This window comes from Malania oleifera, chromosome 2 (assembly GCF_029873635.1).
Source record: "Malania oleifera isolate guangnan ecotype guangnan chromosome 2, ASM2987363v1, whole genome shotgun sequence".
Taxonomy (NCBI): Eukaryota; Viridiplantae; Streptophyta; class Magnoliopsida; order Santalales; family Ximeniaceae; genus Malania; species Malania oleifera.
Genome location: NC_080418.1, coordinates 127,128,522 through 127,151,064, shown reverse-complemented (window position 1 = coordinate 127,151,064; position 22,543 = coordinate 127,128,522). Strand labels below are relative to the sequence as shown.

Sequence of the window (22,543 nt, the reverse complement as noted above, 5' to 3'; positions counted from 1 at the left end):
TTCTAAAATTTTGAAAAATAATAAAAAGTAATGAAAAATCATTTTATACCATTTTTTATTTGTCATGTACAATAGAATTGTTCTTGTAGCACTAAAAAAATGAGTTAAAAAATTATGGTAATTAAATTAAATGATCATAAATAATATCTATTTTGATTATAATTTTTACTATTTTATATTCTTTTGTGTTTTTATTATTTTAATCGTATATACATATATGTTTTAAATTTTTATTTGATTCAAGGACAAAATTGAACATAAATTCAATTAGGTTTTTAATTTGTTTTAGTTTTGGAAATATTAACCTAGTAGATTGCTGGTTTTTAGATTTGAGTTTCTATTTCTGGTTTCAGCTTGTTTCTGGTTTTCGTTTTCGTAACTTCAATAGCGCTACCAAACAGTTCTCTAGCTTTCTTGTTCTCTTGAGATTTTTGGCCAGATTTGAGATTTGTTTTGTCATGCATTCTTTTGTTGCTTTTTTCTTCATGTTTTAGTAGCTTTTATAATGGTACAAACTATACTTCATGTTGTTGGATGGTTAGGATGCATATCTTTTTCCCGAAAGAGGTATTTTCTCCTTTTCCTTGTTCTTAAACACTAGGCAAATTCTTCTTATAGAATGGTGTGTGAACTTATCCAACAAATATATACTTATGCGATAACAATTAAAAGATTTGGTAGTCACTTGGTCTTGAACACATTTATGTTATTCAGAATGAATTATACCTAGTGATGACAATTACAACACATACCCTTTAATCCACCCATATCCACCATAAATAAATGGGTTAGGGTACACCCATGTAATTACATAGGTCATAAATGGGTGAACCATTTAGACCCAAAAATTAAATGGATAAAAATGGGTGTACTTACTTAACCCATCAACCGTTTCAAATTTTCAACCTGATTAATTATAATATTAATCTATTAATGCACCATATTTAAACCATACTATGATCACATAATTAATATTAAAATTTGGATATCTATGTATATATGTGACATAATTATGGATTGTTCAGTTTGAATATTTATGTATTTACATATGTAGTTGATTTAGTTCATCCAAACCAATTAATATGCATGCGTGTATGTAATTATGTAATTGTTTCGATTTAGCTATGTTTGTAACTATGTAGGCATGTAATTATAACATTGGCTGCACCTATCAATTGAAATTGAACTACATAATTATGGAATATACTATTATTTGGAAATCAATGTGCATAATTTTTTAATTATGGACATCTTGGTTCGAATATATACGTGATTATGCTATTATGTGTTTTGTAATTAATTTAGTTTGGTTATCTGAACCAATTAATATGCATGCATGAATGTACATAATCATGTAGTTGATTTGATTTAGATGTCCATAATTATATAGATATGTGATTTTTGTATTGACTTCAACTATCATTTGAAATTAAATTATATAATTAATTACATGATCAGCACTATATTTCGGAAATCTATATGCATAATTTTATAATTATGGACACCTCGTTTCAAATATGCACATTATTACGCAATTTTGAGTGTTCGCAATTGGTTTGGTTCGGTCATGCAAACTAATTAATATGCTTGCATGAATGTACATAATTATGTAATTGATTTGGTTTAGATATGTCCGTAATTATATAGGTAGGCAATTATAGTATTGGTTACAACTATTATTTGAAATTAAACTATGTAATTACATAATCAATACTGTAATTTGAAAATCTATATAGACAATTTTATAATTATGGACACCTTGGTTGAAATATGTATGTAATTACACAATTATGAATGTACGCAATTGGTTTTTGTTCGGTTTGGTTATCCATAGTTCAAACCAATTAATATGCATGCATGCATACATACGCATAATTAATTTTCAGTTTGAATATGTATGTATTACGTGATTATGAGCGTAAAAAGTAAGGTGTAGTCCCAAGAGGGGGGGTCAATTGGATTATAAAAATTTCTTTTAATTTCTTTTAAGAATCCTTAACCTTCTCTTATTTCTTTGAACTAATTATTGACTTGTTTGTTTAATTCTTTAATCACTCAAGAATTTAGTTCTTTTAATTCAATCAATCAATACAACTATGTAAACAACCAAGCAACCAAACTAATCATTCAAGTAACCAAGTCAATCATCCACAATTTGAAAAATAAACAACCAAATGATTTGCCAAGCACAAGTTACCTGCTGCACAATTTAGATTGATGGAAATTTGCAAGATTCAACACTCTTTGAAATATAAACACAAACTACTCAATATCAAATTTTAAACCATTCAATCATAATATAGCTTTTGTTGTCAGCCCTGGATATAAATTTGAATTAAGCCTTGTAGTGAATGATAATTTGTGTTTGCTGATGTGAAGCCTTGTATTAATTGATTTGCTTAATATGAAATGTAATATAAAATCCAACACACTATTTACACTCTTCCCAATATTCAAAATTCAAATAAAATCTCAGTTAATTTATCTTTGGGATGTTTAACCAAGTAACGTACTCCCGTATGGTTTTCGCAAGATATGGTTTAACCAATGTACTCCCTTTCGGTTTCCGCAACCCAAATCAAAATTAAACTTTAAGTTTACTTGATTCCCAAATATACATAGTATATATGATTTTCAATTTAAAACATCCACGCAATTTAAATATGTACTGAAAATAAAGAGTAGGGAAAGAAAGAGTGAGATGGAGATTTTTACGAGGTTCAGCTTATACCCAGCCTACGTCATCACCTTTGACAAACCACCGAAGGATTCACTAAACCTGTTCCTTTGACGGCCGGAACAATACCTTTACAACACTCCTTGGTTAAGGCTAGAGTCTGCCTTCTCCAAACGATATCCCCTTGCCGGTCACTCCTTTAGGCTAGAGCCCGCCTCTCTAAGCAATATCCCCTTGCTTAGCCAACGATCCAAACAATCATTGGAATCGTTAATCTACAAGATAAAGATCGAACAGATGTGTACAAAGAATGCTCTCACAAAGAGCTGATTAGTACAATTTAAAAACTAATATACTTCAAACAAATCACAATATGGAAATATGAAGCTCAAGAAGATATCACCGTAAGCTTTCTTTCTAGGTTGAAAGAATTAAGAGTAGACTCAGAATTTTCTTGATAAATTCACAACAAACTTCAGTAGTGAAACTTGGAAATTGATTGCACAAGAGAGCTTTAAGAGAATTGGGAGATTTGAGAGCAAGGAAGCTTGTTTGCTGTATTTTCTTGGTGTTATTAATCCTTAGCCCTGGGGGGTTATTTATAGATGAGTAATCAAGTCTATTTCGTGTTCCCCAAGTGTCTTGAAGTGTCCCTAAAGTTTATAGAAAGTTTGGAGCACAAGAAATATAAGTTTGAATTTAAAAACTTTTAAAAAATATGACCGTTAACAGTATTCAGACGTTTGAACTTTCGGGTTCAGTCGTCTGAAGTGGTTTTGCCTCTTTAAAAAACCTTCAGCAAAATCTTCAAATGACTGAACTTAATCTTTAGTCGTCTGAAGATATTCTTCAGATGACCAAGGTTGAGGGTCAGACGACCGAAGTGTCCGGTTTAGTCTTTTGATGTTCCGCCGTGAACAGTGTTCAGTTGGCTGACAGCTTCGACCCTGCTTCAGTATTTTAGTCATAACTTTTTCTATACAACTCCAAATTAGGTGTTCTTAGTGTCAAACGAAAGTAAAGAGAAAATGCTACAACTTTCATGTTGGACACTTTAAAATAAAGATTTTTTGATAGACAAAAATGCACCTCAATGCGGATGTAGAAAAAATGACAGAAATTGGGAAATCCTCTTTTTGGTGTTTTTCATTCCAAAAATGATTCTAACCTTTTTTGAAATAATTTTTGACCTTATAAAAATATTTTCCAAGTATGTTAAAAGGTATTTAGGTCCAAGAAATTAGCCTAAGAGTTTCATGCATCCATATTGAAATTCTTTGAAGTACTTACATGACATTTCCTATAGACTCTTTCAAATTTTCAATTTTTGAATTCCTTGAGGTCTTTATGCTTGCTTCATCTTTCTTTGAGCTTTCCATGTTGATCACTTGGGCTTTCATTCTTGAAGCTTTTTCTTTAATATCAATGCTCTCATGATCTTCAAGTTTTAATCCATGCCTCAAGCTTTGATATAATCATCTTTCTTTGAAGTACAAGCTTTCATGAATTCTTTAACCTTGCATTCATCATTGAGTCCTGAAAATAAATCACTTAACCAAAGCATGTTAAGTTCTACTTGTTTGTTAGCATCAAAACAAGATGTTAAGTCTTGTAAGGTCAACAGAGCGTATAGTTGGTTCGGTTGTGCAAACAAATTAATATGCATGCATGTACATAATTATGTAATTGGTTCAGTAAATATATATTCATAATTATATAAATATGTAATTATAGTATTGGCTACAACCGTCATTTGAAATTAAACTCTATAATTAATTTCATACTTAGTATTATAATTCTGAAATCTATAGCTGTAATTGTATAATTGTGGACACCTAGATTCCAATATGTACGTAATTACGCAATTATGAGTGCACCCAATTGGTTCAATTTGGTTATGCAAACCAATTATTATACCTGCATGCATATACATAATTACTCAATTGGTTTGGTTTAGATATATTCATAATTATGTAGATATGTAATTATAATATGGGTATACTTGTCATTTGAAATTAAACTATACAATAATTCAAAGATATATGTACATAATTTTGTAATTATGAACAGCTCGGTGTTTAAATATATTTGTATAACTTAATTATGTAATTATGTATGTATGTAATTGATTTGGTTTGGTTTAGATATGTATGTAGTTATATACTAACATAATTATAATATTGATTACACCTATCATTTGAACTTCAACTACATAATTATGTAATAAATTACGTAATTATTCTTATAATTTGGATATTTTTCAACTGAGCAATAGATCAAATAACCCTCAAAGAGGCAATGATAACGTTTGAAGTTATAAATTTCACCTAGTTTTCAACAATTGACCATGCATGTTTTAAAATTAAACGGGGAAGTGGGTTGACACATGTCTAAATGGGTAGTCATAAATTAGTGAAATATTTTATATAAATGGGTTATAAATGACTGAACCATGGCTTTAAATCGCGGTAGCTGGTAGCATAACATTACAGTAACGGGTGTAATGGGAAGTGGGTGTGGCAGATGTTACATAATGGGAAGTGGGTGTGGCAGATGTTACATAACGGGAAGTGGGTGTAACAGCTATGAATTTTTTCAAGCACGCCCAACCTTGTGCATATTAGTGTACTTGCATATTTTAAGCTTTTAACCCTTCTTAGAAAGAGTTTTAGTATATTTTGGATCCTTTAGTTCAACTAAGTAAGTTGTTTGGTAAGGTCAAGAAGTTTACATTTGTTTAAACCACCATTGATAGAACTATTATGTGTGTGCGTATTTATGCTTCTCATTGTTCTTATGTGCGATAGATTCTTATGTGTTCTAAATTAATTAATAAAACAAAATAAATTATACACTCCTTTAATCTATTAGACACAAAACATTCGAATAATACAAATATAAAATAACTAGAAAAGAAAGAAGGTTGAAGTTGAAAAGTATAGAACGTAACTATCAAATAACTAATATTATCAAAATAAATTTTTTTCCTAACAAGTTAGTATTTTCAAATGGTTAATTAATGCATCTCTTGTGATTATTTAAAAAAATAGTAAATTTTGTATCATTATCATCCTCATTATAATCTTTTCCCCCTCTTGCCACATAGTATATTGAGAATGATTTATGAAAAAGACCGGGGGGGGGGGGGGGGATTGAGAAGAAAAAGTAAAAAATAAAATAATTTTGTTGGTGTAACAGTCCTGCAGCAGTTACGTAACGGTTGTTGCGGCCTTTTGAACGGTTGCGGTCTGTAACGGCCGCTACAGCTGTGATTTTTCTTCCCACCAATTTTGCAGTGTGTAACAGTATCGGTAACACAAAAAACACAACGGTTGCAGCCATTATTTAAAACCATGGACTGAACCGATTTTGACCCTACGCATCTTGACCCACTCCCACCCATTTAACATCTCTAATTGTACATACTACTAAAAAACAAAAAAACATGTCTAATCATACCTTTGTTCACATAGATGATGAACAAATGCATCCCCAAAATAATTTGAATAACCTAGCCTAACAAAAATTGTGCAGCAAGTCACATTTGTCTCCTTGTGATTATGACATTGTTCACATAGATGAAGAAACACTTGCACAAAAACACTTGACTAACATTGCCTAACAAAAAGAGTGCAGAGTGTCATGCTTGTCCCATTCTTTATTACTGTTGTGTTTTTATATACTTCCCAGTCTGAAATTCTTTTCTATCTTGGAACAGTAACATTGTTCACATAGATGATGAACAAACACTTTCCCTCCAAAAAAAAAAAAAACAGAACTTCCATGGCCTAACAAAAATTGTGCGGCATGTTATATCTGTCACTACTGTTTTGATAGTGTTGTGCATATTTTTCTATACTTCCCAGAATTTCTTTTCTATCACTGAACAGATTGTGTTTCCTGTTTTGTTTTTTCTCCTTTTTAATTGCTAATCTTGTGTCTTCTTATTCTGTATCCCCCCCCCCCCCTTCCTTACAGCTATTCGGGCTCGTCCCCAAAGCTTCATTGTCTGAATTAGAGACGGCGGGACAGCACTACTGTCAAGACGATTGGGATAAACTTAAAGAACAATATCACAGCATTGATGATTTGGATTTATCAAAATATTGCTTTTCTTCTGCATATCTGGTGGCGCTCTTACATGACAATCTTGGCATCTCTATGGATGATAAGAGGTATTTCCGCTGCCTCTGGAGCTAAATAGGCATAACAGCAATCTTCTTTTGTATTTTTGTGTATATGTTTGACCCAGATATCTCTGATTCATCTCACTGGATTGTCTATATCCATAACCCATTTATTAATATAGTGCTCATTTGAGTAACCTACACTTTTTTCCAATTTTGCCATTGCAAGTTATGTTTCGTTCCCCTTGGGCACCCTTGTTTGGCGGGCTAAGATTTTGGTAGGATTGGATTGGCTGAAGAGTATTGGTCTAGAATGGATAGGATGATTATACCATTCCATGTTCGGTCTGCCACCTATAAAGGATATGACAAAAGGTGGGAATTTCTTCCTTTAAAAAAAATTCTGGTTTTTATGCTTTTTTCCTTACCCTGAGGTAGCTTCTTTTTTCCTTTTCTTTTATTTTTTGGTTGGTGCGGGTGGAGGATCCCATGTGTGGTCTGCTATCTATAAGGGATACAATAAAAGGTGGAATTTTCTTCATTTTTTTTTTTTTTGGGTTTTTATGCCTTTGAACTCTCTTACCCTGAGCTAGCTGTTTTTCTTTTTTGCCGACTTAGCATAGGGTAGGTTAAGAGTGCTTAGCCAAGCCCTTGCTCATGAAACAGACTCCCCTCAAGTCTCATCATGGGCTGCCACCTACTTCAACTCCGCATACGTTGCAATGTGTTTTCCTTTCACTTTTTCTAACAGATGCCTCAACAACTCAGATAATCATAACAAGACGAGCTACGCCTCACTTTTTTTTTTTCCCAGTTTTTCCGTTGTGAGTTTTTTTTTCGGTTGTGTTTTTCTCTAGTCCCACAGTTCGTATAGTTGCTTTGTGTTTCTCTCTCCCAATTTCACTGCAGCATTGCAGAGCTGGGACCGTTGTAATAATAGTAAGACTTGTTGGTTGTGTATTCTTACATCTCTCTCTCAACTGCAGAGTGTGTTTGGTAGCATGCTGAATAATTAAGTAGATGGATAAGTAATTAAACAGAAAATAGTTTAATCAATCTAAATCTAAGACTTACTATGCACGTACGTGGGACATGTGTGTTTATGCATGTATATGTACGTGTAGGTACATGCGTGTACATGTGCGCTTGTGCTTGCATGCAGGTATGAGTTTGTATGCAGTTGTGACTACCCATGTAGCTGTGCATTCATGTGCATTAGTGTGTGCACATCTAAATGTGTGTTTTTCTTTATAAAATTTAAATAATAAAAATTAGCCATTTAGTTTTTTTTTTTTTCAATCGCAAAATAAAATTATTTAGTTCTGTTAAATATGCTATATAAATTACTTGGATTTGCAAATAAAATATTCAAGCATAAAATTGTAGAAATGCGTATTGTGTTTCTAAAATTTAATTATTTTAGGAAGTTTAATTAGTTTAAAAAATTTTTCATCAAAACGTAATGTAGAATAACTTAATATTATGTGTGTACTCGCTCTCATATAATTGTTTATCCTAGACAATTCCTGGCTATAATTTTTTGTATATTGACATCAATTTATATGATTTTTAATCAATATTATAATTTGTTACACTACAGATATGTAATGCATGTGCAAAGCCTGTGCCACAAACTATTTGTTTAGTTATGGAATTCATTTGAATCCTGATTCATCTTTCTAGATTATTTATATTTGCTTATTTGTCAGATTCAAATTTAAGTAATTTGGGGGAGAAGTTTAGTTGTCTACACTGTACAAGAATTGTTCTTACTTCTCGGTATACTGCTATGATTTTTTTTTGTACCTAGGGATGTCTGGAGAGGATTAGATCCGTGGTTTTAAAATTCACAACAAATCCTTTGTTCCTTATGGTGAAATAGTTCTAGAAAAGAGGGCTCTCATTTAGTTAGTTGGGATGTTGTGAAGAGGCCTAATTCAAAGAGGGATTTGGGGTTTGTTAATGTTGTTTCTAAGAACATATCCTTAATAGAGGGTTATGGTGAATGTATTCGCTATGGCACAAGGTAATAAAGAGCAAATACGGAATACATAAGAATAGATGGGGTTCCAAAGGGAGTGGTAATGCTACTCATGCAAATCCTTGGGAGTTTGTTTCCTAGTTTGCAAGTCTTGTTTTTCCTCTCACGTGTTTTAAAGCTGGTATTGGGGATAAAATTTGATTCTGGGAGGAAATTTGGATTGGTGAGTCTTTGTTGGAGGTGTTGGTGCTGCGTCTGTTATATTACTACTTTACCTAAAAACTTAAGCTATTAGGTTGTGGGCCAACAATGTGTATCAAACTTTAACACTCCCTTGCGTATGCAGCTTGACAGCCCATGGAGAGATAAACACACGATATGAAACACCCATTACAGGGAATACAATAATTTTTTAAACACCACAAATAAATGCAGGCAACAAGACTAAAACCCAAGACCTCTTGGTAACTAGCTCTGATACCAAGTTAGACCACTTTACCTGAAAGCTTAAGCTTTAGGTTGTGGGTCAATAATATATATCAAGCTTTAACAACATCTATTAATTCAGGTGTAATCCCAAAAGGGGGGGGTGAATTGGGTATTTTAAAATTTTTTAGATTATTTACCACTTAATCCCTATTTCTATATTTAACAAATTAATTGCAGGGGTTTGAGGCTGATTTAAATTATTATATCAATGAATTCTTTTTACCCAATTAAGTGCCTGTGGGGTTATTCAACGTACACACATGCAAGATAGATAATGAAATGCGTTGCGAAAAATAAAAGGAGTAAAGGAAGAGAGAAGGCAAACACAGTTTTTACGAGGTTTAGCCAACCCGACCTATGTCCTTGCCTTGAGCAACCCACTCAAGAATTCCACTAAATCCTTGCTCCTTTAACCGGGACAAAGATTCCCTTACATCCGCTGCTTACAAGAGGCACAACTTCCTCTTCACCCGGTTTACAACCCGAACCATGATTACAATATAGAATTTAAATCTGCAAAACAGCTCAAGATTTGCTTTCAACAAAGCTAGTGAGTACAATTGAGAATCCTAACACATATCCATATGATAAAACTTGAAGCTCAATATGTATGTAACGATACAATCGTTATATGAATGATATGCTTCAACCAATTTCCCTTTTATCAAATCTCTCAAAATAATGATATAAGTAAATGCTTTGGAGAAATTAGGTTTCTAGTTCAACTTACTAGATGCACGAATACCAAATGTGGACTTATTAAAAAATTTGTCTTGAATATTATAAAGATCAAGATCAAGATCAATAAGCTTTATTCCAAATATTCAAAACACAATATGATCTTTGTATATGAATATGTATATAGATATATATATATATATATATATTATTTATTTATTTATATATGATGTGTTCCAAAGATCAAAACCCAATATAATATTTTTCAGAAAATATCCCACAATAATACATATAGTTATGAACTCTATGGATATTTAATCAAGTGATTTTGTACTATCGAAAATATCAAATCTTTAAATGAATTCACACTTGAATCAAAGAATATTGAACCAATGACAAAACTTTTCTCCAGTAGTGATCTTGTCAAAAACACTCTATATATGTATATGAACACTTAAGATCAATCTCTCTAATAATATTCAATAATATATGTAGAGATGAAAAGCTTTTTGAGAATAATTATTAACAAACAAACTGATTTACCAAACCTCAATACCAAGTTGATTGCACAACAATCGCTAGAATGACTTTTGAAGATCAAGATAGCCTTAGCTCAGATTTGACGTACAAACTTTGAAGTCCCAAGCAAAAGTTTCAGCAGTGTGTTTCCCAAAGTTGTGCTAATCTTACAATATACTCAATCGTATGCCAAAGGTTGTTTTTTTTTCGGGGCACTAGGGTTTAGATGTTGATTATATAGGTAACCTTGCCCTTAGGATGATTTCTAACCGTTGGATCAACTTGATGTAGAAATAACTCGTGTGTTCTCTCATTAAAAATCAAAATTTTAATCTTCTCGTAAGTTCAGACGACTGAGGATTAGAGCTCAGATGACTGAAGTTCCTTAGAGTTTCGAAAAATTAACCTGGACATAGGGTCAGACGTCTGAAGTTTCGGGTTCAGACGACTGAACTTAATCTTCAGTCTTCTAAAAAAATTTTTCAGACGACTGAGCTTAACTTCGGTCTTCTGAAGTTGAATCTTCAGACGACTAGTCAAGGAATTCAGTCTTTTAAACCGAACATTTTCTAGATTTTCGTTTTTATTTTCAAAAATCTGTTTTTGCTCTTTTATAAAATATTTTTTGGGGTTTTAAAAACTCTCTAAGTCCATAAATGTTTCCTAAAGATGTTCATGAGATGCACGAGTCCTAAGGTCAGTTTAGGGTATATTTTGAGTCGAAATTAAATCATATGAAATATCTAAATACATTCAGTTCTAAATACCTATTCCCATGACGATCTTGAACTTGCCGCTTGCATCTTCATTTTTCAACTCTTTTAGTTCCATGGATTTTGCAAAGATGTATATACTTTAGTCTTCATGGCTTCCATGACTTTCTATCCTTCCGTGCATGCTAAATATTGTTTCTGTTTACAATCCTAATACACAGATCAAATACCAAGTGATTTGTCATTATCAAAACAGGATTGGACTCATAGAGTCAACAATCTCCCCCTTTTTTATGATGACAAATATACGAGCAAAAATATAGAATGTGTTACGCCTAACAAGACTCCCCTCAAATAATGCACAAATATTCAACAAATGAAATATGCTCATGCCAAATGAAATATGCTCATGTTCATACACAATTAGTTTTGCCAACCATATTTGCCTATTTTTTCTATAGCTTGATTCTTCTCCCCCTTTTGACATCAACAAAAAGGTGTATAGTAATACATGAGTTGACACAATCTTATAATCTTCTCCCCTTTTAAATCTTAAAGTTTTGAACTTATTCAACCATTAGATTTGAAAAATTGTACTGTGAAATGTGTCTCATTGTGTTAATTCTATTTACTTCTCTCCCTTGCTAATGTAGAAAGCTGTGTTGTTGAATGTAAATTGCAATGTGAACATATACAGTGTGACAAATTTCAAAGATTATGTGATGATTAGCATGTGTAAGTCAATAAACTCTTGTCGTGATATGAGTTTAATGCCAAATGTGAACAAATGTGATACCGAATGAGAACAAATAAGCTGAATTTGAAATTTTTAACCAATTGTAAATATTAAGTGATGTTGCTCCCCCTAAATTATGTCATCTAATATAATTTTAGGCAACCTCTCGACTATGCATCAGACCTAATTCACGCCTAATTTGGATAAACCTATCCTCCGCAAGTGGTTTCGTGAATATGTCTGCCCATTGTTCATCTGTGCATACAAACTCAAGTGTTATATCTCTTTTTTTGCACATGATCACAAAGAAAATGATGTCTTATTTCTATATGTTTAGTTCGTGAATGTAATATAAGATTCTTTGAGATGTTTATTGCACTCATATTGTCGCATCTTATAGGTATTGTGTCATAGCTTAACCCAAAATCCATCAGTTGTTGCTTCATGTATAGTGTTTGAGCACAACAACTTCGTGCCGCTATGTATTCTGCCTTAGCTATGGAAAGAGCTACTAAATTCTGCTTCTTGGAAAACCAAGAGACTAACGAATGTCCTAAAAAATGACATGTACTACTCGTGCTCTTCCTATCTACTTTGCTACCAGCAAAATCAGCATCTGAATAGCTGATAATCTCAAAAGATGTATACTTAGGATACCATAACCCAAGTTCCACGGTTCCTATCAAGTATCTAAATATTCGTTTGACAGCTAACAAATGTGACTCTTTTGGTGCAGCCTGAAATCTTGCGTACAAACATACGCTAAATATTATGTCAAGTCTGCTGGCAGTCAGATAAAGTAAGTTACCGATCATTCCACAATAGAGCTTGACATCTACTGGTATACCTTGTTCATCTTTGTCTAATTTCAAAGAAGAGCTCATAGGTGTCCCTAGTATTTTTCCATCTTCCATATTAAACTTTTTGAGTAGATCTCTAATGTACTTCGATTGATTTATAAAAATTTTATGTTTCGCTTGTTTGATCTGAAGTCCTAGGAAGAAGTTTAGTTCACCCATCATGCTCATCTTAAATTCATTTTGCATAGTGCTTGCAAACTCATTGTACAAGTCTTTATTTGTAGCTCCAAATATGATATCATCTACGTATACTTGAACTAAGAGCATGTCATCTTTCTTAGACTTTATGAAAAGTGTTGTGTCTATCCTCCCTTTGATAAATCCATTGTCCAGTAGAAAGTCGCTTAGTCTCTCATACCAAGATCTAGGAGCTTGCTTTAAACCGTATAAGGTTTTAGTTAGTCTATAAACATGTTTTGGATACTTATGGTTTTCAAAGCCTGGGGGTTTTTCTACATATATCTCTTCACTTATGTAGCCATTTAAAAATGCGCTTTTGACATCCATTTGATATAGCTTGAAATCCTTATAAGCAGCATAGGCTAAAAGCATTCGAATGGCTTCCATTCTAGCTACAGGTGCATAGATTTCTTCAAAATCTATTCTTTCTTCCTGGTTATATTTGTGAGCTACTAGTCTTGCCTTATTTCTAACAACTATCCCATGTTCATCTTTCTTGTTCTTATATATCCATTTTGTTCCAATAATTGTCTTATCCTCAGGTCTAGGGACTAATGTCCATACTTTGTTTCTCTCAAACTGATTTAACTCTTCTTGCATGGACATCACCCATGATTCATCCTCAATTGCTTCACTCACATTTTTAGATTCTTCTTGAGATGGAAAGGCAAAATGACTAATCATATTCCTAAGTGAGCATCGTGTGGCTACTCCACGTAATAGTTCACCTATTATTTGATCAATGGGATGACTCTTTATGTACTTCCATTCTCTAGGTAGTTCATTAACCTCATTTTCAATTTGATTAGTTTCAGTAGATGGTTCCTTAATTTCATTTCTCTTTTTCGAATCATTTTCAATAAACAGTTTTTCAAATTCCTTATTTATCTCAATTTCATCTTCATCAATCCTTTTAGAGAAGGGATTTGACTCATCAAATACTACATGAATGGATTCTATAACAGTTAATGTTCGTTTATTATATACTCTGTAGGCTTTACTATCTAAGGCATACCCTAAGAAGATACCTTCATCTGATTTCACATCATACTTTCCTAAATGTTCATTGTCTTTAAGCACAAAACATTTACAGCCAAAGACATGAAAATATGATATGTTTGGTCTATGGCCATTCGATAATTCGTATGGAGTCTTATTAAGAGAAGGTCTAATCAAAACTCTATTGAGAACATAGAAGGCGGTATTTACTGCCTCAATCCAGAAGTACTTAGGTAGTTTATGTTCGTTAAGCATAGTTCTGGCCATTTCTTGTATAGACCTATTCTTTCTTTCAACTACGCCATTCTGTTGTGGTGTTCTAGGAGCTGAAAAATTATGAGTTATTCCTAGTGAATTGTAGTAGTCTTCCATGCTTTGATTTTTAAATTCTCTACCCCTATCACTTCAGATTTTAGTGACAGTATAACCCTTTTCATTTTGAATTTTCTTATACAAATTTATAAATTCTTCACATGCTTCATCTTTGTGACCTAAAAAGAGTACCCATGTATATCTTGAATAATCATCAACTATGACAAATGCGTATGATTTTCCTCCTAAATTCTGAATTGGGTTTGGACCAAATAAATCTAAGTGTAGCATTTGAAGTGGCCTGATAGTAGAGATTTCTTTCTTCTTCTTAAAGCTCGTTCTTGCTTGTTTTCCTAGTTGGCATGCATCACAGATTTTATCTTTCACAAATTTTGTCTTAGGCAATCCCTTAACTAATTCTTCCTTAACAAGTTTAGATATTAAGTACATGTTTGTGTGTCCTAGTCTTCTATGCCAAATCCAACTAATCTCATTATAGCCGAGAAATAAGTAACATGTTGAGAAGCAAGGCTATCAAGGCTAGTGATGTATACATTTTCATGATGATCAGTTGTAAACAATATTTTGTTTTCAGATTTGTTCTCTACAGTGCATTTGTCATGTTCAAATGAGACTTTATAGCCTTTATCACATAGTTGACTTATACTCAATAAGTTGTGTTTCAATCCATCAACTAACACATTATCAATGACAAGTGAAGGTTCCTTACCTACTTTACCAACTCCAATGATTTTACCTTTAGAGTTATCCCCAAATGTAACAAGTCCTTCATCTTTGGATATGATAGATGCGAATTTAGCTTTGTCTCCTGTCATGTGTCGCGAGCATCCGCTATCCATATACCACTTGTCCTTCAAGGAGGACAATCTCAAGCACATCTACAGGATATAATCTGATAACTACTTTTGGTACCCAAATTTTCTTGGGTCCATGGGGATTAATACTAGATTTTCCTTTGACTTTTCAGACTTTCTTAATTTTGACATCTTTATTTTTTAAAGGACAGTCAAATTTTATGTGACCCAACCTCTTACATTTAAAACAAGTAATATTTCTATGATAGTCTTTAGTTGGAACATATGATTTTGACTCTCTTACAAAATATTCTATGTGGAGATGTTTTTGTTTTAGATTCTCCTTCCCATTAAAACCAAGACCTTCCTTCTCTAGGGAATTTTTTTGAGCTCCTAGGAGTTTTTCAAAATTATTTTGACCTTGTGTAAACTTACAAATAATCTTAGATTTATCTTTTAAATTCTTTTCCAACTCCTCAATTTTCAAATCTTTGTCTTTCATGAGAGATGCATGAGATTCATTTTGATGTTCAACTAACTTTGAAAATTCTTTCAATTTTAATTTCAAACCAGAATTTTTCTTATTCATTTTCTCAAGCATTTTAAGGGTGTACAAATATTCCTGATGCAATTCATCATACGAAAGCATGCTATTTTCACTTTCTGAATCACTTGAATAGTAAGATGAAGCAGAATAAAAAGATTGTACCTCGTGGTCATTGTGAGCCATCAGACATAGATTCGCAATCTTGTCATCACTGGATTCAGATTCTGAGCTACTGGTACTGTGAGTGTCCCAGCCCACTTTTAGAGTCTTCCTCTTCTTCTTCTTAGACCCTTTCTTCAGCTGGGGACAATCCGGCTTGATGTGTCCAAATTCTCTACAGTTATAACACATGGGAGGATCATCTTTTTGCTTCCTTATGCTTGACTCTCCCTTTTTCGCTTTGATGTCTTGAATTTTCTAGTGTATTTCTTGTTCTTTCTCATGAACTCTCCAAATTTCTTAGTGATGAGTGTCATGTTGTCATCCGATTCGAAATCACTTCCTTCACTGGAACAATTAGATACTGCCTTAAGTGCTGTAGTTTTCTTTGCTTTAATTTGCTCATTCTTCTTCTCATTTATTGCAAGCTCATAGGTGATGAGCGATCCAATTAGTTCGTCAACCGACATCTCCTTGAGATTTCTCCCTTCTGCTATTGCAGTAGCTTTAACTTTCCAAATTGGTGGTAGTCCCTTGAGTATTTTCCTGATCAACTCATAAGTAGGGTAAGATTTTCCAAAAGCATTTAAAGAATTTGTGATGTGTGTGAATCTAGTGTACATGGATTGGATAGATTTATCAACAATCATTTTAAATACTTTATACTCACTAGTGAGCATGTCTATCCTACTATCTTTTACTTCCTTAGTATCTTCATATGTAACTTTTAATTTTTCCCAAATCTCTTTAGCAGAGTTACATGTCATTACCCTATTAAACTCATTTACATCTAGTGCACAGAATAACAGATTCATTGCAATAGCATTTATTTGCACTGATTTCCAGTCTTCTTCAGTATACTCATCTTCAGTTTTGGGTACATTCACCTTATCAACTACTTTCATAGGGACATGGTTTCCTTTGGAAATAATTTTCCACACTTTCCAATCTACATTTAACAGATATATACTTATCCTTCTTTTCCAGTAGGTGTAATTTACACCGCAAAAAATAGGTGGTCTAGTGGACAAGTGTCCCTCACCGAATGGAGTTTCACCGACGTGTACCATGTGATCTTTTTACAAATGAACAATTAAGTCTATGTAAATCCGCTCTGATACCAAATGTTAATTCAGGTGTAATCCCAAGAGGGAGGTTGAATTGGGTATTTTAAAATCTTTCAGATTATTTACCACTTAATCCCTATTTCCATATTTAACAAATTAATTGCAGGGATTTGAGGCTGATTTAAATTATTATATCAATGAATTCTTTTTACCCAATTAAGTGTGTGTGGGGTTATTCAACATACACACATGCAAGATAGATAATGAAATGCGTTGCGAAAAATAAAAGGAGTAAAGGAAGAGAGAAGGCAAACACAGTTTTTACGAGGTTCAGCCAACCCGACCTACGTCCTCGCCTTAAGCAACCCACTTAAGGATTCCACTAAATCCTTGCTCCTTTAACCGGGACAAAGATTCCTTTACATCCGCTGCTTACAAGAGGCACAACTTCCTCTTCACCCGATTTACAACCCGAACCATGATTACAATATAGAATTTAAATCTACAAAACAGCTCAAGATTTGCTTTCAACAAAGCTAGTGAGTACAATTGAGAATCCTAACACATATCCATATGATGAAACTTGAAGCTCAATATGTATGTAACGATACTATCGTTATATGAATGATATGTTTCAACCAATTTCCCTTTTATCAAATTTCCCAAAATAATGATATTAGTAAATGCTTTGGAGAAATTAGGGTTCTAGTTCAACTTACTAGATGCACGAATACCAAATGTGTTCTTATTAAAAAATTTGTCTTGAATATTATAAAGATCAAGATCAATAAGCTTTATTCCAAATATTCAAAACACAATACGATCTTTGTATATGAATATGTATATATATTTATATATGATATGTGTTCCAAAGATCAAAATCCAATATAATATTTTTTAGAAAATATCCCACAATAATACATATAGTTATGAACCCTATGGATATTTAATCAAGTGATTTTGTACTATCGAAAATATCGAATCTTTAAATGAATACACACTTGAATCAAAGAATATTGAACCAATGACAAAACTTTTCTCCAGTAGTGATCTTGTCAAAAACACTCTATATATGTATATGAACACTTAAGATCAATCTCTCTAATAATATTCAATAATAGATGTAGAGTTGAAAAGCTCTTTGAGAATAAGTATTAACAAACAAACTGATTAATCAAACCTCATTACCAAGTTGAATGCACAACAATCGCTAGAATGACTTTTGAAGATCAAGATAGCCTTAGCTCATATTTGACGTATAAACTTTGAAGACCCAAGCACAAGTTTCAATAGTGTGTTTCCCAAAGTTGTGCTAATCTTACAATATACTCAATCGTATGCCAAAGGTTGTTTTTTTTGGGGCACTAGGGTTTAGATGTTGATTATATAGGTAACCTTGCCCTTAGGATGATTTCTAACCGTTGGATCAACTTGATGTAAAAATAACTCGCGTGTTCTCTCATTAAAAATCAAATTTTTAATCTTCCCGTAAGTTCATATGACTGAGGATTAGAGCTCAGACGACTGAAGTTCCTTAGAGTTTCGAAAAATTAACCTAGACACGGGGTCAGACGTCTGAAGTTTGGGTTCAGACTTCTGAAGTTGCGGGTTCAGACGACAAAAGTCAGGGTTCAGTCTTCTAGTGTGCTTTTGCCTGTTCTTGTGTTTCTCCAATAATTCTTCAGACGATTGAACTTAATCTTCGGTCTTTTGAAAAAATTCTTTAGACGACTTAGCTTAACTTCAGTCTTCTAAAGTTGAATCTTTAGACGACTGGTCAGGGAGTTCGGTCTTCTGAATTGAACATTTTCTGGATTTTCTTTTTTATTTTCAATACTCTGTTTTTGCTCCCTTTTTTTGCTCTTTTATAAAATATTTTTTGGAGTTTTAAAAACTCTCTAATTCCATAAATGCCCCCCTAAAGATGTTCATGAGATGCATGAGTCCTAAGGTCAGTTTAGGATATATTTTGAGCCTTAAATTAAATCATATGAAATATCTAAATACATTCAGTTCTAAATACTCATTCCCATGACGATCTTGAACTTGCCACTTGCATCTTCATTCTTCAACTCTTTTAGTTTTATGGAGTTTGGCAAGATGTATATACTTTGATCTTCATGGCTTCTGTGACTTTCTATCCTTCCGTGCATGCTAAATATTGTTCCTGTTCACAATCTCAATGCACAGATCAAAGACCAAGTGATTTGTCATTATCAAAACAGGATTGGACTCATAGAGTCAATAGCATCTATTTACACTTTCACTCTTCACAATGCACCAATTTCAGCTTTTTATTCTTATGAGAGGGGCTCTCTTTCTTGGGATTTTCATTTCTTTAGAAGTCTCAATGAAAGAGAGGTTGGGGAGTAAACTCTTTTTCAGGGAGTGCTGGATTCTTTCATGCCAAATTCACAGGGGGATACAAGGCTTTGGACTGGGTACGCTTCAGGATCTCTCTCTTTAAAGTCTCTCTTTTCCAATCTCATAAAATCCACAGATCCTAGCCCTCTCTTACACAATGCTGTTTGGAAAGTGAACATTACTTTTAAATTCTGGGCCTTCATTTGGATTTAATTCTTAACAAGATTGACACAAATGATATGCTACAAAAATATAGGCCTTACAAAGCCCCTAGTCTGCTGTACAATGAGTCTAATGAGACCATTAGTCATTTGTTCACTCATTGAAAGGTAACAAGATGCATGTAGAACAATTTGTTTTCGTACTTTGGTGAGGTTTGAGTTGCTCCAGCTTCAATTCAGTATGATTGAATCGGTCAATTGTTTTGCCATATAGGTGTAACTCAAATATTTTTTTGTTGTAGTATGATTGAAGGAACTTCATGCTGTGTGCGCCCATTGCTCTTGTTTTGTCTTATAAATATACTCTTTGTTCTAATTTTTAGAGTTTTCTGGCATTCCGGTGAACCTAAAATGCACTAATAGAACGTGCGTTCACAATCATGGACGTGCTTGTTGAGAGTATGTTTTGCTTGATCTGCGAAAGATATTATAGTGGCGTAAGTTTGATTGAGCATTTAAACTCTAGCATTCTGTTTTAGACATAAATTTACAGTAGGCACCCTTGAGCGCAAGAACTTTACATTTTTCCATAATAAATTATCTTACGACAACACCGTGCTTCAATTTAATGCATGTATTTTGAAAAGTCAAACATCAATGCAGCTGAACAAGTCACGCTAGTTACCTGGGGAACATCCCAATGGTTAGAGGATGGGACTTTCATAGTGGAGGTCTCAGGTTCTAAGCTTTGGAAGGGGTTTGGAATGGGGGTATGGGCTAGCCCTCATTCTGTAGCTTAGGCCCAATTGGCCTCCCAGTGGGCCCAAAAAAGGAAACAACAGTCACTTTCCAAATGGGTGGGTTTACTGTTTGGTAACATTGCCAAGCCCAGTTATCAATATTTTTTCCCCCATATTGTTCCTTTAATTGACTTTGAACAAAATGAACATTTATTTTCTTCTCAGAGAGGATATCCTTAATATCATGGATTTCGAGTCATTTGCAGAGCCAAATAGCCATTATAAGGGTGTTTAACCTGCTCTTCCAGTGTCCTGGAACTTATTGAATTCTACTGTATCTTCAACACCCACCAGTCAACATCAGCTGTTATTGTTTCCTTGTTTTTGATCTCAAAGGGATGGGCGTCCTTGCAGAATTGAAAGCTCAAAAAACCTGACATCAGCTCATGGAATTTTCTTGTTGGATTCAAAAGGGATAGATATTCTCCCAGAATCAAAAGTTCTTAAAAAACCTGGCCTGCTGACTAGATGAACTGGAATCCCATGTAGCCCCTCTTTATTAACATCACCCTCGATCTCACTGCAGGAAAAAATATGCAGAATTTTTTTCTATGGGGGATATACATTATCCTTCAGGGACTCCAACAATGCAGCAACTGGTGTGCATGCAATGTAGAGAGTGCAATTTCTGTACCGTATTTATGATAAATCATCAATTGCTTTAGTTCCATTTCATTCACCCTAATTTTTAACATTGATCGACATGGATTCCTATTCCATCTCATGGAATGAGAAAGAGGTTATATTTATTCACTTGCATGTACTGACTCTTTTTTTTTTTTTTTGGGGGGGGTTGGGGGGGGGGTGATTTTCTTGTGGAATACTTTTTCAGATGTGCATGCTATTCTTTTATGCTCCTAACTTTTTTAAAGCAATTTATCTAGTCTTAGACTGCCCAAGTTTGCTCATATCCACAGCACATGCATGCATGTTGTGGAATATTTTCCTTGACTCTTGAATTTCTTTAGGAGCTACCAGACACTGGGATCAAACTAAGCAGCAAGTGTTTTCCATTCTGATTTTGGTTTGAGATTATTTGTTTTAAAGTAGCTTTTTAAATAATGAAACTGAGGTCTGAAAATTATTGTCTGCAGGGTTGGATTTGCAAATGGTACAAGTGTTCCCCTTGACTGGACACTAGGAGCTTTCATCCTCCAAACAATGCTGGAACCCCTTGAATTGGAACAGGGTAATCTGGGCCAGACAGATGGAATTGAATCAATCACGTATTTCTCGTTATTTGCTGTTCTTTTAATAGTCGCGCTTGCAGCATACTTTGTATTAAAATTGCGAAAACCCCAGTTAAAAACAATATATGACTTAGAAAAGGGGCGTTATATTGTCACCCGCGTACCCAGGTGATTTTGTTAATCCCGCGTCATTTCTTTTTTCTTTCTTTCCTTCTATGTTTTTGAGATCCTATAAATTACTTGTATATTCCATGATCATACACCTCTTCTTTGAACTGTACATGAGAGAGAGAGAGAGAGAGAGAGAGAGAGAGAGGGAGAGAGAGAGAGGTCAGGGCTTCACTGCTTCGATCCACATTCAATGTCTAAAATATAGAGGGAGTGAAAGTGTAAGTTTGTTCAGCTGCAAGGATCATACAGATGAGAATCTTGGTTTGCAGTTGAGAGCTTCATGGGTTAAGGACTTTGAGTCAAGGATTTGCGGTTTATGGTTGGGTGGAGGAACTGTTGATGTTCTTTAAATGCAGACAGGTTCTGCAATCTTCCTCATACCAGCCTGGGGCTCTTGGAATTTCTGGAGCAATACAGATCTTCGGTTTAACAATGTGCTCAGGTAATGGAATAGGAGTCTTTGGTTAATTTGATAATAAGCAAAAATTCTCACTTCTTAAACCTCAACTTTTAGTTGATTATATTGGCGCCAATGTTAAAAGGAAAAATGATTTAACATTACCCATAGAGGGATCAGTATGACCTTTTTAAATTGTAAAGAAGAAGATTGTATCTTGAAAATTTTAAACAATTTTAAAAATGTTATGTTGCTTTTTAGTTTTTGCATGTTATATCAAAATTTGAAAAAAAAAATATTTTTATGGTTTTCAAATTTTTATAAAGAGCAATTAAAAGATAAGATAATTTGTTTATATTATATTTCAAAAGCACTGACAAATCTTCAAACAGTCCAATTAATTCACAGTACAAATGCGCATTTTCATCCTGTGCGTTGGTAGTTCCACACCTAGATTTGATTGATGTCCATTTAACTTTTAAATTTGATTGATGTGAATTAAACTTCATTGAGGTTACTAAACTTCAAATTATTTTTATTACAGTCATTATCCTTCAAATATTGTTTCAATGTTCATGGTTCTATTCAATTCGACTATTTG

The 22,543-nt window shown here is 33.5% G+C and overlaps 1 protein-coding gene across 3 annotated transcripts in view; it reads left to right on the top strand.

Moving 5' to 3' along the window:
* LOC131148009 (probable apyrase 6) overlaps positions 1-21,632 on the top strand; it is a 63,201-nt gene extending 41,569 nt beyond the window's left edge. For 2 of the 3 annotated variants that reach the window (XM_058097744.1, XM_058097745.1), the window contains 2 exons: positions 6,656-6,852; positions 21,279-21,632. In XM_058097744.1, the coding sequence (XP_057953727.1) occupies positions 6,656-6,852; positions 21,279-21,546 (465 nt within the window). In that variant the 3' untranslated portion in view covers positions 21,547-21,632. Of the gene's footprint in view, positions 1-6,655; positions 6,853-7,033; positions 7,170-21,278 lie in introns of those variants that run through there. The other variant, XM_058097746.1, reaches the window with a different exon arrangement.
* Positions 21,633-22,543: the final 911 nt, after the last annotated feature.